Source organism: Aythya fuligula, chromosome 2, assembly GCF_009819795.1.
Source record: "Aythya fuligula isolate bAytFul2 chromosome 2, bAytFul2.pri, whole genome shotgun sequence".
Classification (NCBI taxonomy): domain Eukaryota; kingdom Metazoa; phylum Chordata; class Aves; order Anseriformes; family Anatidae; genus Aythya; species Aythya fuligula.
Window position 1 is genome coordinate 135,429,020 of NC_045560.1, and position 16,819 is coordinate 135,445,838.

General features: G+C 41.9%; 1 protein-coding gene across 5 annotated transcripts; it reads left to right on the forward strand.

Annotated features, from left to right (window-relative positions):
- Nucleotides 1–498: 498 nt before the first annotated feature.
- LOC116485969 (RING finger protein 151-like) lies at nucleotides 499–14,467 on the forward strand. 5 transcript variants are annotated; one of them, XM_032181826.1, is made up of 9 exons: nucleotides 499–549; nucleotides 2,025–2,126; nucleotides 2,589–2,856; nucleotides 3,717–3,832; nucleotides 4,392–4,617; nucleotides 5,661–5,800; nucleotides 7,569–7,731; nucleotides 9,088–9,208; nucleotides 10,195–14,467. In XM_032181826.1, the coding sequence occupies exons 5-9, from the start codon at nucleotides 4,412–4,414 to the stop codon at nucleotides 10,429–10,431; spliced, it is 867 nt and encodes a 288-aa protein (XP_032037717.1). In that variant the 5' UTR covers nucleotides 499–549; nucleotides 2,025–2,126; nucleotides 2,589–2,856; nucleotides 3,717–3,832; nucleotides 4,392–4,411; the 3' UTR covers nucleotides 10,432–14,467. The 5 variants fall into 5 exon arrangements, with proteins under 5 accessions (XP_032037717.1, XP_032037716.1, XP_032037715.1 ...); XM_032181825.1 differs by having other exon boundaries at nucleotides 2,025–2,121; XM_032181824.1 differs by having other exon boundaries at nucleotides 2,025–2,856.
- Nucleotides 14,468–16,819: the final 2,352 nt, after the last annotated feature.

Here is a 16,819-nt window from a genome sequence, read left to right on the forward strand (position 1 = left end):
CTTTCTGGACGCGGTCAGGAAGCTGTAACACGGGAATATTTTTTATTTTTTTCCTGCAGGCAGAGAGCTGTCCCCTCGGATGTCGGGATTAACTTGGGGGGGACTCGAATCGAGCAAGGATTTGGGTACAAAAAGCACCGCGATCGCTGCTAGCTACCCACGCTGCGCGGGTATTTAGCATTTAGCGTAACTAAAACAACTAATTAAGAAAGCTGCCTCCCACAGGAGGCTCGCAGGAGACCCCCCGAGCCCCGTGAGGGCCGGAGCAGCCCCCGCTCCCTGCTCCCCGCCCGCCGCCCCTGCCCTACCTCAGGCCCGGCCGCTCAATTCGCCCGCCGCCGTCCCCCGCCGGCCGCGCTGCGCATGCGCCGGGCACCTTGCCTCAGCCAGCGCGCATGGCTCGGGGGGTAGGGAGCCGCCCAGCGCCACACTCAAGATGGCGGCCGGGCCGCGCTGGGGGCGGGAAGGGCGACGCGCTGCCGTCAAGCGGCGCTGCCGCAAAAGGGCCGTTTGCGGCGGGCGGGGCCGTGAGGCGAGCGGCGGCGGCAGGTGGGTGCTGGCGGAGCGCCCTCAGGGCTCCGTCAGGGGTATGGGGGGGGATTTATGGCAGAAATCAGCCCCGCTCCGCCCCGAAAAGCGGCCTTGGTGGCTCCTCAGGGCTCCGTGAAGTGCCCTGGTGCCCCTCGTGGCTCTGCGGGCAGGGCAGGGCTGTGGGAGGGGGAGCTCGGCCCAGGCTGCTGTGGGAACCGTGTGGAGGGGAGAACTTGGAGGACCTGAGGCAATTCGCTCCTAAAAGCAGCTGGTTCCCCGCTGTGCCCCAAGTGGCTGTAGAAATAGCGTGTGTTGGGGCACTGGAAGGGGTTAGTCCGCTTCTTCGGGCATCAGTGGTGTCTTAAAGTTGGCTTACAGGGGCTGTGGCACTGCCATAAGGCACCCCAAAATGTCACTTCTGTGTTGCCTTTGTTGTGTTGTCTTTGAGAGAGTAGGAGCTGAAGCAGTCGCATGTTAATGGCACCCCAGGGCTGGGCTCAGCACAAATTGCTTGTTCTTCCACCCACAAAAGGTTTCTGGAGATGTGTCTTAGTGACGCACGTCTTTAGTGCCATCGTGATTCTGACAGCCTTTGTCTTGTCACATAAACACTTCTTAAAAAATACAGAAACTACCCTAGAAGAAAAAAAATGGAGGTCACTAATACATCATGGTCCTGATTTTACAACAGAATGGCTTTGCTGTGCTGGGTGTTTGGCAAGCTGTTCCTTTACATTGGTGGGACCTGCCTACCACCTGTATTTTCCCTGTTTTTACACCCACACAAAAACCCTCTGAAGGCAGAGCAGAACACGGCTCAGGGCTGCCTTCAAGCGTGCCTCTGCCTGGCAGTCTGGGGTGACAGCTACTGGAAAAGGATTTGATGTCTGCTGATTGTGGCTGGGATGGAGTTAATTCTCTTTGAGATAGCTGGCATGGCGTTATGTGTAGGATTTGTGATGAAAACACGTCGATAACACGCCGATGTTTTAGCTGGTGCTGAGCAGCATTGACACAGAGTCAAAATCTCTTTGTTTCCATGCTGCCCTGCCAGCAGGGAGCTGGGAGGGGACACAGCCCGGCCAGCTGGCCCAAAGGGACTGGAGGGATATCCCGTGCTGTGTGAGGCTGTGCTCATCAGTAAAGCCAGGGGGAAGTTTGCCAGGGCTGCTGTTGCTCAGAGGCTGGCTGGGGATCAGTTTGCTGGTGATGAGCAGTTGCGTTTTATATTGCTTGTTTTCCTTGGGTTTGTTTTTCTTTGTGTTTTTAAATTGTCTTTATCTAAACCCCCAAATTGTCTCACTCTTACCCTTCTGATCCTCTCCCCTGTCCTGCTGTGGGGTGAGCAAGCAGCTGCGTGGTGCGTAGCTGTCTGCTGGGGTAAGCCACAACGCTGGGGGGGATCGTTGCATGTCATGGGGAATTTAAAAAAAATAATTAAAGCAATGGAAAAGCAAACAGCATGTGATAGCTTCTGGTTTCTTGCCTTCCAGGTTTGGCACCTGCAAATTGCAGGTTTCCTCAGGGACAGCGTTGCTGGTAATGGCCAGGTGATGGGCAGAGCTGTGGACCAGAGAAGCCGGAGGGAAAGTAAGGTTTGGAGCTGTTAGTGGAGTGCGGGAAGGCAGTGACACCTGGTGTAGTTTCAAAGTCAAGAAAGGAGAAATTACAGGGAGGGAGCAGACGTTGCAAATGATGCAGTTCTGCGGTGAAAGCACCGAGCAAAGTGATCTGTACTGCTCGAGTGTATGGCAGCTAGCTGATCTTCTCCCTCTGCTTATTTCTTGACTAAGTACATCTCTTGAAGGGAAAGCTGCCTGTGGTCCTGGCTAAAAATGTGCCCTGACCCAGCATACAAGCAGCAAGGATTGTGGTGTTCTGTAGGGATGTTGCTGCTTCAGCATCAGTCCTTAAAACATACCGACTGATTGCATTGTTTACCTCAGACACATTTGTCGCACTCGTTTTTCTGTCAAGCACAAAGGAAGTTTTGGTCTCCCGCTCAATAAAAATGCTCTTTCCTGCATGCTGATACTCCTGAAACTTGCTGAAATAAGCTAAACAGCGCCTTGAAGATTCAGTGTTCAGGGATCAACAGAGTGTGTGCAAGCTGTAGCTGACAGCATCCACAATTCCCATGGAAAGGAAACCCTGGAGCAGCAGAAATAGCAAGTTCTGCTGATATATATTGTGGCTCTGTGAAAGTTTTCTGCAAGCTGAATCCTCTGGGATCCACCAAGCTAAGATCCACAGGCTGCTAAATGCAGACTGCAAAATCTGCCTGGGACCTTGTCAGGAGCCTGGAGCGTGCCACGTGCTGCCGTGGTTAGTAGGAACAAAACACAGCACTGAAACCATAGCAGATGACGTGTTTTGTTTGGGCAGTGTACGTGCTGGCCTGTGTTATGCATGCTCCCATTGCAGGTTTTATTAACTTTAATCTTAGCAGTCACCCTGTTAACACAAGCATCTCTCACGTTCATTAAAGATACACTTTGTTACTCAAATATTTAAGATCTTCCCAATTCCAGATTTATATTGCATTAATGAAGAGGAACCACCAAGTTATTTTTTTTCCCTCTAGAGCAAAATATTCCTTTAATCATTATCAATATTACTGTAGTCATTAGAGATCCTTACTGGTCTTAACCAGCTCTGATTCACACTGAGAGCACCCTAAACAAATAAATCAGATCTCTGACCAGCTAGCACAGATTATCGTTGAATATCATATTGCAATTACTGAATATTGTCCTAGGGGATTTAAGTGATGAATTCCTTTCTAATTTTTTAAGCGTGCAACCTGAGTTATGCTATTTGTCAATGCTATGAACTTGACTGTGGTGATTTTAAGAACAAACTGTGTAGCATGCCTGGATAAAACCAGGTTAGGTAAGAAACCTACATCATTTTAAGGAATAACAGTTTAACAAATTTCAGTTGCTACTTTTCACTAATACTGAGTTCTGTTGTCAAAGAGAGACCGATGATTTATTTTTTTCCCTAGTCTAGTCAGATCTCTTGTGTTGAATTGTAGGTTTTACAGTGCCATACTTTTTAAAGCTTTGTTTTAATGCTTTAATGCTGTTAGGGCAGCTTTCCATTCATCAGCTGGCTGCTTAGGCATAGGACTTGCTAACTTAGGGAACACAGCTGAGCCTTTTTCTTTCTAATTTTTCTTACAGACATAATAAAGCAGTGAGGAGAAACTGAAAGAAAGAAGCACTGCATATGTTAAAGATCAGAAAACTGTTTCTGAAGTATTTGGACAAAAAGTATATAAGAAGTAAAATCTAAAGAGGTAAGACGTTTTCTTTTTTGTTTATTTGTATTATTTAAAAGTCTCGTAACTAGTTAACCTATAAACCCTGAGTGGGTTTACAGAAGTGATTTTGTATGTTAAGGAGGAAGGCAAAATCTAAACCATTTTCTTTTAAGTGAACTCTGAGTTTTTGCCAAATTCTAATAGGCTTTTTCTCATATCTTTTTGATGAAGGTAGATTGCCTCTTAATTTTTCTCCACAAAACTTTGAAATCAATGTAAAAGGTACTCAGTTTTATAAAATAGATCTTGTAGGAGAAGAAGATAGCTCCTCATGATTTCAGGGCTATCATGAGGATAAGTTTTGGCTTTTTTTTTTATCATAAGTTTGGGCGTTTTTCTCCTCCCCAGATATTAAGTATTTCTCTAGGCATGTGGAGATCTCATGCTCTTCCCTCTGGAGTGGAAGTCTACAATGAGCAGGGAATCTTAGGTCGTTTTTTTGCTACATTTTGCTTCCAGGCCTTTTGTGGATCTAGCCGTAGACAAAGAACAAAGAGGACGAAGGCTGCTTTATTTCTCTCTGTTGTTTTAATAGGTTCGAAGCGTGTGGGAAGCATGGGTTATGACATCGAGCGGTTTGTTGGCTACGTTAACGAAGGGCTCTTATGCTCCATCTGCCGTGATGTGTTAGAGGATCCGCTGCAGGCTCCTTGTGAACACGCTTTCTGTACTGCTTGCATCCACGGCTGGCTCGTTCATCACAGTAACTGCCCTGAAGACAGACAAGCGATTGATGTGTCTGTGCTACGACCTCTGTACAGGTATACAATGATCTCACTGTATGTTAAGATTGTATGAATTTTGGCGTTTTCAACTCTTGTCCTTTGCTGTCACCCATTTTCTGGAAACTGATGACCTGAATGGAAGCGTTTTGTATTCATTATAACTAACTTTGGAGGTAGGAAGGTTTCAAAATGGAAAGAACGCTTTTGTTCTCCGCCTTCTTATATCTTGAGTGCTGATAATAGATGTGTGCCTGGATATTACCCTGAGTATCTTCTACAGTACAGTGCCAAAACTTTCCCATATCTTTTTAGAGAAAGTGGGCAATGCAGTTCCTGAGAACAAACTGAGCAATGTGTATCTGATGTTTTTCTTTTCAGTCCTACAATTAGTTCACTTTTTTGTAATTCCTGCTATCATCAATACTCCCAGTTCCATCAGGAAACACTGCTTGGTGTTTAACTCTTGTATTGTCCAATTAATCTGTCTCAGATTAACAGTTACATTTAAAATCTTCAGCTGCAGGCATTAAATTAACTCCATTAGTACTCCCATTACTTCTGTCACTAATGAGATTTTACTGTATTGAAAATTAAAATGTAATGTACACAGTTCAATTTATACATTGTTCAACTTACACATTGAACAAAAAACCACCACATTGTTCAAATCTAGAGTTCAATTATACATTGTTTAGTCTGTACTCACTGTGGCCAGTCTGCTTTGGCATGTTTATAAACGCAAGCTAAAACTTAAATGATGAATGATTAGCTGAAGCGTTTGGTGATATCTGCTGAACTAATGAAAAGGCACAGTTGAATTCTTTATTTCTGAATTGTTTTTTTATATTTGCACATTTGATTGTGGAGACTGAGTTTTGCACTAACATTCCGTTGTTTATTTTAAGCCTCTTATTTCCAATATTGTCACTTGAATGCTTAAAAAGAAATAAATGTGGAAACTGATTATTCACAAGTTTTTCTAATTGAAATTTGAATTTTAGTTTCTCTTCCCAAAGTAGAAAATTCAACTTTTTCAATAATGATCAGAGATTTAAGAACAGCTATTCTTTTGTACGTAGATATATGAAAAATGATTTAAATCGTCTTCAGCTGCATTGCAAAAACAGAGAGTATGGCTGTGAAATGGTTTGTTCTCTAGAGTCCCTCGACCGGCACGAAAGGGAGTGTGAATACAGCCAGATACCCTGCTCCAATGCTGGTGAGTAACATTCAAAATCAAATCCTATATAAAAAAAAAATCAAATATTCAGAAAACGTGTATTTAGCATCTTTCTGTCAACAGGATGGCAACAGCGGCCATTCATTTCTAAACAGAAATTTAAAACTTTCGCATGATCTACTCTTTGCAGCAGTATTTTTAAAGGAAATTTATTACCCATTTATGGCAATCATGATCATTAACAACAAATTCTTATCCAAGAACTAACCAAAATGAATGAGAGTAATTTAGACATCTCAAACTCTCAAAACGGCAAGACAAATTCATACATTCACAGAAAGCAAAATAAATACAATAATATAATACTAACTTTGAAATCCATCGATACAATAGCACCTGCAGAAGTCAAACGTGTATAGGCCACAATTTATGAAGCTAGTTGTCTGGTGCACGTGCAGCCACTCACTGTCTCCTGGATTTGACAAAATTATCTTGGAAATGAGAATTAACTAATTTTTTTATTTGTTAAATTGATATGTTGGTGTTAAGGCCTTTAAAACAAACCCAAGCTTCCTGAGGAAGAAACATACCATTAAAAAGAAACGTACTGTTAAATTTTCCCAGCTTACTCCATTCACAATGTTGCACGCTCCTAGAAAAACTTAACTTCTAATTAATGATGTTAAGGGCGTAGTTAAGTCTGCCACTGTAATTAATTACGAGAAGATTAAGTTGCTAGCATTGCTCCTGTGGAAGTTACAACTTCTCTCAGCAGTGACTGTTGCAGGTGCTTCAGATTACTGACAGAGTTGCAACATCTTGTGGCTGCTGCATGGCATTCAAGGAGTGAGCTCTCCAATTCTTGCTCAAGAGAGCACGAGAGTGTATTTTGACTACCTCAATTACAAATCAATATATTTATTAATAAAGCTCTTCTGCAGGGCTCTCTTTTGCAGTTTTCTGTTACGGTTTGTTGGCAAGTTTCATTGCTCTGTTGTTTCAGTTTTCTGGTATCTAATTTTATCCCTAAATGAAATAAAAGGAGCTATAACATACCTATAGCACACAGTGCCTCTCAGATTCAAAGCTAAGACCACAAGTTTCAAGATTTAGTGTTAAATGTAGCAAAAAGCTATGTAGTATTTATTTCTGCTCTTAATCGCTACCAATTTGCAGAGTTTGTATCCTGCCATTTCTGTGAAAATGCTTCTATTTTTGCAACAGATACTAAAAGTTCAGAAATAATTGCTCTTGCTTTCTGTGGCTTAGTATGTTATTCATGGGACCAACCAATGGCTAGGAAAACAATCTCACCTGCTGTTCTACACTACCTGTTCTAGGACCCTTTTTTTGAAAATTTGATACGTTTAAAGAGAAAAGAAATGAAAAACACTGAAGAAAAAAAAAAAAAAAAGAAAAATAAAACATTTGCGTTCTTCTTCAATTCCAAACATTACAAGCTGCTGGTGTCTTAGCTTGGCATCAGTGTTGTCATTGCTGAAGCTGGTTTAATGCCAGACCAGTGGCAGAAAACTTTACCAAAAAAAAATAAAATCATTTTTTAATCAATATTTTCAAATAATTTATAAATGTTTTAGAGTTTTTTGAGAGTCTGTATTAGTTCCAGTAGTGGTGTTATAAGTACTGAACTTCATATTCTAAATAACTTGCTTTTTTTACTTTTTAACAGATTCACAGCTGCTTACCTCAGGTTACTGCAGTTTACTTACTTAAGTGGTCATGTCATTAATTATTTAAATGCTGGTGTTGCAAGTGGTTGACTTCACCTCATTTGTTCCCTGTTCAGGCTGCACCATTCAGGTTGAGCGGCGCAACCTTGATGTTCACCTGGCAGTGTGTGAATATCGGAGCCGCGAGTGCCCCAACGGCTGTGGTTACACCATTCTCAGCGCAGAAGACACGCAGCATAACTGCGTAGCCGAGCTAAGAACCGAGCTAGAGCTACTTCGGTACAAATCTTCTGTTTCTTTGCTGTTTGTGTTAGTCTGGGCCTAAAATCACTGCGTAAAGCACTTCAAATACTAGCACGGGATTCCGGTATGTGTTACGTAGTCTGTTCATTAGCTGATATTAGTGGGCCAGGGTGTTGTCATTTGTCCATGCAGACTTTAAATTCTTACTGTTTTGATTTTCTTTTGCTGTTATTTTTTTGTCCACGTTATTACAAATCCTAAAATACCATTGATTGCAGTTGAACACAACAGCGAGCTGACTATAGAAAATGACAAAATACCTACCAAGAACTGGGCTGAAGTTAGAAACTTTATTTTTCCATTGGCCTGATACAGACCCAAGGTCACATTATTTAATAATTTAGTTTATAAATTTACAAATCCTCCTGAATATAAAAATCTCTGATTATTTTGGTTTGTATGGACTGGTAGGTTAAATCTCACAGAGTCTAATTTTCAATTTTGATAAAAATCATGCTTACCATTTGGTAAATATGCATCCTCTTGCCAGCATTTTCTTATTTCCTCTTATATACTTTAAGATAAATATGCTTATATAAGTGTGTTCTTATATGTGTGTGTTTTTCTGTAGCTTTTCCTTTCCCTGATGTTCCAACTGGTTTTTTTGGTTTTGTGTGTTTGTTTTCCACATTCTTTCCTGTCTTTTATCTTTCCACCATGTCTTGTGTTCTTGACTGTTGTTGTGAAATCTGGCTCAGATCTGTTTTAAATGCCTGGAGGCGGGAGGAATTCAGATATCTGGTTACTGACCCAAACAAGGTTACTGTAGTAACAGCTAGTTTTTGGCTGTGAGTCTGTGTGAGCGATTAGGTTATGCTCATTTATTGCCATCGTTTAGTCTCCACCATAAAAGTGACAAACTGCCATGTTTAGCAAGCCAGTAATATTCACACATTATCCTGACTGCATGTGCTTAGTAATATCAAGCAAGCATACACTATAAGTAAAAGGCAGTAAATCATTTAAGGTCATAAATACACGATCATAGAATTATTTCAGAAATATGATGTATTTTTTCCCTGTGTAGGCTGTCCAAGGTCAGTGTGGTGCCCTCTCAGCAGAATACACTTTTTTTTTTATGCTAGACTTTTTTTTCACCAGGACATTCCATCAGGAAAAAGAAATAACAGTAAACACGGCATGATAAGCAGCAAGAATGTGTCACTGGAAAAAAATTATAGATAATACTATCGTGCCTCCAGAAAGGCATCCTCTAGAGCGTGATGGGAATCAGATCCGGCTATCTGCCTGCAAGAAGGCTTTGGGGAATTTGAGTTTTATTTTTTATTTTTCTGTGTGAACAAGATGTAAAAAGGAGAAATACTTTTTCAGGTCAGAAATGATCTGCAGAGTGGAGGAGGCAAAGCATGAGATGGAGTCAAGGTTAGATTCACAGAGGAGGCACATGGTCCAGAAAGAGAGCATTCTGCAGAATGAAATCGAAGAACTGAAGGTAAATCCGATTCCCTCCCTCTTTTCCCCCACCTTTTCCCCCAACAGTCTAGCATCTTGCTCTCCCAGTAGCAGTGTTTTCTTCTGTAAATGCAGAGGCTCATATAGATCTGAGTTAAATCAAGGATGGGAAGCAAAACAGATGTTTGCATAGTGCTTTGCCTGGGCTAATCAGCTCTGAGAAGCAGCCTGAATGTTGCTTTCGTGCAGTTTATCTACTTCAAATTCATTTGGAGCTGGCCTGGATACCTCTGTACAAGGACTGCATTGTTCTTTGTGCATGTAACACGTCAGCAGATCGTTCTGAAACCCGTTTTCAGTGTCTAAACAAAGGGCATACATCACAAATCAAACGTAATTAAATATCCAGCCCCTTTTTTGGTGCTGTGCAAAGTGATTTAATCCAGTGCTGCGCTGACACAGAGCCCTGCTGCAGACAGTGGTATTTATACTTTTTTTTTTTTTTAATGCCAATTTGTGGTCAAAAGGTTGAAAAGTTGCACTGTAAATTAAATCAAATAACAAGCAAAGCCACGTTATCTTTTCACACATCCAGTTCTTATATCATCAAATAATGATTATTAAGGCCCAAAGTAGTGGGGATGCTTCAGATAATAAGCTTTTCTTTTTTAAGGGATTTGAGTTTTAAATCCTTGAAGAATATATCAGAATGTAACCAATCCCTTACTTTGGTAGGGCTCTTGAGATAGAAAACTTAAACAGCAACTGGATAAATCCACTCGCTGTTTAACATAGTTTATGAGAAGATTTTTGCACTTGTAGGAAAACTGGTTTGGAATTTTTGAAGAAAGACCATCTAATAAGGTTAGTGCTGGGTTGTGTCTTAAACTGCTTACATTTCCTCTGCTATCAAAACCAGCATTGCTTTTTCTTTATAATCACCACGCTTACAGGCATGATCAACTTCTTAACACCATCACTAGGAAAGAGTTTGTTGGTTGCAGGAAGTTTGTATTTGTGTTTCAGAGTCAGATGTCCCGGATGATGTCAGATGTCCGTTCCCTGATGGCTGCGGAGAGGCAGCATCGCCAGGAGCTGGAGCAAGCAGAGCTGGAAAAGCGGGAGTTAATGGAGCTGCTGAGGGGGCTGCAGAAGGACTGTCGGTTAAGCACCACGGAGGGAAGCAGGAAGCCAACAGCCTTCCGCCCACTGACACGACTAGAGAGTGCAAAAAGGAAACCCAGGGAAGTGACAGTTATCTAACCAGAAGTAAGCTCAAGAAGCATTTTTTTCCCTAATTTCTGTGACCATCTGACAGGTTTTTTTTAACTCTCCGTGAATGATTGGTGAACTTCATATCGTTTCTGATTTGTTTGCTTTCTTTTTTAAGCCTGGATTACAGTTTTCTGTCCTCTTGGGCCATAAAAACAGACAGGAGAGTTTTCTCTTACAGAACACTGGGTATTAAACCTGGTAATCGTCACAGATGTTTGTAGCTCACGTTTTCCTAAAAAGAGGGAAGAAAACTTGATTTCTGTCTCTTCGGTGTGTCATTTACAGGCAGCTTTGTACCATGAAAACTGGAATCTTTTAAAGTCAAGGATACTTAAACTTCTTTTCTTTTCTGGTTCATTAGAGTCTGTTTCAGTCCAGTTTATGCTTATACTTGAAACAGGGGGAAAAAAAATGTGTTTTATCTGTAATGACATCTGGGATGTACTTAATTTGGGGAAAGTCAGCAACAGAAATTAATAGACTTTGTATCATCTGTAGGAGGTGCATCTCCGAGGTGAAAAGAAAGCACTTTAAATTCTAAATCTACTGCTGTGTAACAGCTTCAGGTGAGCTTGGCTTACTTCCGAGCTTCTCTTACCTTCCCAGGCTGCTACAGACTGCAGGGCTATGTACCAGACCCAAGGTAATCGTGTTACCTAAAACCTGTTACATAGATCTGTGTGCGACTTGGAGGGTGGGGGAGGGGCTCTTGCATTTTATTTGATAACTCGAGCTTTTCTATGTGAAAGTATTAGCTTTCTACAGGGTCCTTGAAGCCTAAATTCAGCTTATTCAGCGCTCGATATTTTTTAAAAAACATATAAATGCTTTGAGGGTGGTGGTCTTAACCTGCTGGGCAGCTGAACGCCACCACAACCACTGTCTGACTCCCCCTCCTCAAAAGAAGGGGAGGAAAAGAAAGTAGGAATCAAAGAAAAAGGCTCACACGTTGACATAAGGATGATTTAATTAAAGGGGAAAGAAAGTAGGGAAAAAAACGAGCTTCCTTCTGCTTCCTTCCCCTTTCCCAGCTCTTATTGCTGAGCGTGACACCACGTGGCAGGGATGTCCCTTCCCCACCTCTCGCCCTCCTGGTTTGGGGGTGCTGGAGGGAGCCTGGGGGCGGTGCCAGCGCTGGATTGGGGCTGTTCTCCCTCCAAGTGCAGAGCTTTGAGTAGTTCTGGTTTTCTTTTGGCACATTTAAGGCTATTTGAGCATTAATGTCCACAGCAGAGGAACGTTTGCACGGGGGCTTGGACTTCGAATGTCTTAGTTCTCGAGTCTGCAGCCGTGTCAGAGCTGTGATTTTGCAGCAGACTGACAAAGACTGGACTGAGGGGATGTATCCCTGTAAGGACTGGGGAATGAGTGAGAAACCTGTACAGCTCAAAGACTTTTCTCTAAACTTCTCACAAAGCCTGTTGGCATTGTTTTCAGAGCTATAACTAAGCCATATTCTGCCCTCTGGTGCAGTTCTTCAGTGGAATAGCTGGGGGAGAGCCTGGCCTCCTGTTCACTGAATGTGCTAAATCACTTTTGACCTTTCAGGAAAGACATGTGCAGGTGCAACAGTCTTAATAAACCAATTCCCTGGCTTAGAAAGCAAATAGGATACTGTGCGTGCTTTGCTGTCACTCAGAGCAATGCTTTTGTGGCTAACACCGTAACCAAAGAGAGAGACAGCAGCCTTCTTCAGCACATACACTGCATTAGAAAAACCTGTGGCCAGCGTTCTCCTCATTTCAGGCATTAATAAATCCTTGTAACCTGGTCCTTCAGTAACACTGAAACAAATGCACATGTTCATCTTTTGTACGCTGAAAATCTAACACAAATAACTCTCCTGTAAAACCTTTTTCTTTTTTTTCTGAAAGAAAATATTCAGAGGAAGAGCTACGACCAAATGCTGATTTGGTTTTCACTTCACACTGTGTGTATTCCAGATTAAACTCCACTCACTGACAGCGCTGAGGTCGTTCTAGCTGCCTCTTCCAAGCCCTGACATACCACATCTCTTCAGCAGCCCTATGTAACGAGGTGGGACAGGGAAACAGTCGCTGTGATTTGGGGATGATCCCCTTCCCTCCCACCAAGCATCCCGTGGTCATTCCACGTCCATCGGTGTGCGTACTAAAGCTGTAGGTAGAAACGTAGAAAGCTGTGGTCATCTTGTGTTCTCCGTGATTTTTGTGACCATTTTGGCTTCCACACTGATTTTTTTTGAAGCTTCTTAACCTCACCAGATCTCGTGCTCGTAGAATCAGGATGTTTTCAGGATGTTTTTCCGTGTTCTATAACCGTGTGGTTCTGTGATGTGATGTTAATCTACCTTGCTTAATGTGAAAGAAGAAAATTCCTTCAAAATCCTATGGAACTCAGATGAGCTGGAGCATCCGTCCCAAAGTGGAGGGCAGGAACGATCACCCCATCCTTTCCATTCTGACCAGGAAAAAAGCAAGTCATTAGCCCTGTGCTTTTTTTATAACAGGATCTCTGTTTTGAAGGATTTCACTCACTGAATTCTTTCTGGTGTAGGAAGTAGGATTTATTTAGTATTTACTTAGCATTCGGTCTGCTCTCTGTCCCTTAATTGACACAGGTGGAGGGAGCTGTGTGAGGAAACACACCCTGGGTGGTGCAATCCCTGCAGCTTCCCTTTGCCAGCTCTGGAGAGCATTACACAGCATTAGAAAAAAAAAAAAAAAAGAGGCTAATTCCTTGTCCACAAGTGAGTACTAAATGCAGTAGTACCAAATCTGCAATGTCCCCAAACAAAAGGCACAGAGAGCCCAGTGGTAAGTAAAGTACCAGAGGTTACAAGGTGTTACAGTGAGTTGAGCAAATCCTTACCCTACATTAAATTCGTTCTTAGTATTTTTCATTCGTTTTAAAGAAGCTAACACTAAAGTGAGTGATAAGTTCATATTTGAAAGAAAACCAACATTTACATATTTATTCTGAAGAGGCCAGTTAAAAATACCTTTAAATTAGTTACCTTAAATTAACTTCTCAACTTGAGAGGTCAAATTCAAAATACTGCTCTCTCTGCTTCCTTTAGCGTTAAAGCTGCCCTTCCCTGTTTTCTTGCTGTCTTCCCAAAGCAAAAATTTGTCAGAAGCCTCAGCCAGTGTGGACCTGCGCGGCTCAGATTATTTGGAAAGGGGACGATGAGTTGGGAGCACTTCTGATAGGGTTAGCTGACACTTGATGAGACTTAAAATTGAGGCCCCTGCATCTGAGTCAGCTGCAAGACAGAATTTCACCAGCCTCGCTCATTAAGATGACCATTTTTAGTTCGTATTGGATTAACAGTCCTGGGTGAGGTTAATTTAACAGCACAGAATGGGTGAGGTTGGCAGGACCAACAAGTTGACCAACCAAAACGTTGACCTCAGGAGGCCAAGAGCAGTTTGCCCAGCACCCTGTCCACCTGGCACATACCTACACAAGAGTTTGTCAGGGCAGGAGGGAAGGGAATTATATATCCAAGCAAAAAAAACTAATACAGTGATCTCTTTTGCCCAGAAAAATGTGTTTTTTATCTCAAATGTTAAGTGTTTTTAAGAAACGTAGTGCATTAATAGTCCCTAGTCTTACAAATTAATAGCCTTACAAATTAAATTTTCCAGATGCTGCCCTCTCGGGATGTTTCTGGCATGGTGCTTTCCTACAGCTGTTTTCCTTCCAAGTGCTGGGTAGTATTTCAGAGGAGCAGTACCAGCCTTTCCTTTCTCGCGTACTGCTGAGCGGAGGAGGAGGAGGTAGGGTAGGTCGGGGAGATGTTACCGGGTTGAGAGATGCCTTGACAGAGACCTACACTTCTATGCAACTTTGTACTAACAAATAACCACTGACTCGTCTTCCAGCATTATGGTTCACTGCCAGCCTAGCTACGTTTTCTACCTTTCTATATACCTGGATAAAGCAGTGCTTAACAGACCTCGATCTGTACAAGAAGCAGTGTTTGTATCACTTTGAAGTACACTTTGTATAAAAGTTGAACTAATAAAGGATTATACTGTAATTAATGCCATTTGGGTTGTTTCTTTCTGTTACAGAAGTTTGAATATCCCCGTTGCTTAGCTGAAATAGTTGACTTCAGGCCTGCTGCCTGCACCATGCAGGAGTTCCCGAATAAACCACACTACAGGGTCAGTGCACTGAAGCAGTTAAGGCCACATTACCTTTTGCACATCATTTTGCCAAACAGAGCAGATACAGCACTGAACAAAGCGAGCGTTAGGTCAAGCAGTACCCCCCTCTCAGGGGTTTCCTCCTGCCTGAACTCATCCGAGTTCCTGAATAGGATAAGCAGACCTTTTTGAAGGAGGGAAGAGCTAGTAAAAGCTGAAAACTCCCAGACTACAGGAACATGACGGTCCAGTCCTGCACAGACAGCATGAAAATAAACTGACACAGGAAAAAAAATCAATTCACCATTCATCAAAAAGCCAACACAGCCTGTCTCACCCTTATCCCACAACCTCTGCATGTGCCCATGCTTGACTGTGCCATTAACTGAACCAAGGCAATTTCTGCAATTTCAGCCAGAACAGCCTTTATTGACCACTTCAGCTCTGCGTACTCAGCCTGAGGACTGTAGGAGGAAGAATTGTATTACTGTAGTGCATTGTGGATGGGTTCTACTTTACTTGCTCTTCCCAAGCGTTTTGCTCAGTGGGTAAGTGTAGGGATCACTAAACAGCATTTTGTCATTGTTATTAGCTTCCACTGCTTTAGCACTCCATGTAGGAAACAGAACTTGAACATTTCGTTTTTGGGCATGGTATAAAAAGCAAAATTTAATGCTTAGAATGGTATTTAATCATGGAAGGATTCCAGTTTCAAGAGTCAAACCAAAGAAGTCAGTTTTAAACAGCATTATTTCACGTTGGAGTTATCCAGGAAAGGAACCGCTTTGCAGTGAAGGGCTACAGAACTAAATGCATTAAGACATATACTTCTTTTTCCAGTTTGACTAAATTTACAGATTGCATACATCTTAAACAACTTAAGCAACCTTTTATTTCCTCCTAGGTTGAAAATGATTAGTGTGACATGCCATATATTTTAAACTTTCAAGAACAAATACTATATATGTACATATTTATTCCATGCCTGACACTTTTCATTTCAAATTCCCTGACAGAAAACGAATGATTCATATCCCTGCTAGTTTCAAACACAGTAAAGTTTCCAGAAAAAAAAAAAAAAAAGAACCTTCAACACGTGGGCTAAAGGAGCAAGTCAGCTTGAAAAATACTGATGCTGCTCCTTAAAAAAAAATAGCATTAATAGCTGTAAAGTCTGAGAGCTCCACCCATTTCAGTCATAATTGCAGTATTGGTCAGATTACATCTTTGTGTTATTTTTACCGTTCAGAAATTTGGTTTTTGTTCATGTCACTTTAAACATTTAACAGTGTTTAAACCTTTGTGATCTGGTATTATTCCCTTTCACTGCACCCAGTCAATCAGCAGAAGAAACATTTACCACTCTCACGGGCTATGCCCGCTTTGTGCACAGCCCTCCAGCGGGGGTACGTTACGGCCCAGAGTCTCCTCAGAGAAAGCGTGCACAAAATGGTTCAAACAGAACACGTCCTTATTTAGCCAACCAGCATAAAAGTAAAAAAAAAAAAAAAAAATCCAACCTGAAGTACGATCATATTTTAGAAACACTTCAAATAGGTGGTTAAAGTTTGATTCCAAGCAGACAAGCTGATCAGAAGTTGAGATTACTTAAAACAAGGACACTGTCACTGGGCTTTGTTTAAGCAGAAGCTGACCCCTTTATAGCACTTCCACAATGGCAAGAAACCAAAGCATAAGTGAAAATCAAAGCACAGCTGACAGCGGAGCTTGTAAAAAAAAAAAATCAAAATAAAAATGGTGCATGGCCTTCAGTAAGAGCTACCACTCCTCACCCCATCCAAAAATGCAGTAAAGGGTGATTGAGAACTGGTTACTTCTAAGAAATCCCATGGAGCTCAGAAGAACACAAGTGTAACACGAAAGTAAATTTAGAGGCGGATCTACTGATAACATCTCTTCATGAATTCCTACTTCTCAAAAGTTTTTCCTCTTTGCCATGTATCTAAATATTACAGAAACAAAAATCCAAACCGTCTATTCAAAGGGAAAGTTTAACTTTACTGCTCGGTTTTCCATGCCTGTGCCCTCTCCTCTGCTTCAGCCAGCAGACAGGCAGGCAACCATCATGAGCTCCAGACTCCCAACATTTCACCTTAAAGCATCCATACTCTGCTTTCCAACAAAGTGACTCCTGCTCCTACTGCATGAACTGGAGTTGTAAATCCTAGAACGTTCCCTTACTCTCATTGAAGAGAACGACGCATTTTCAACGATTTTTAACA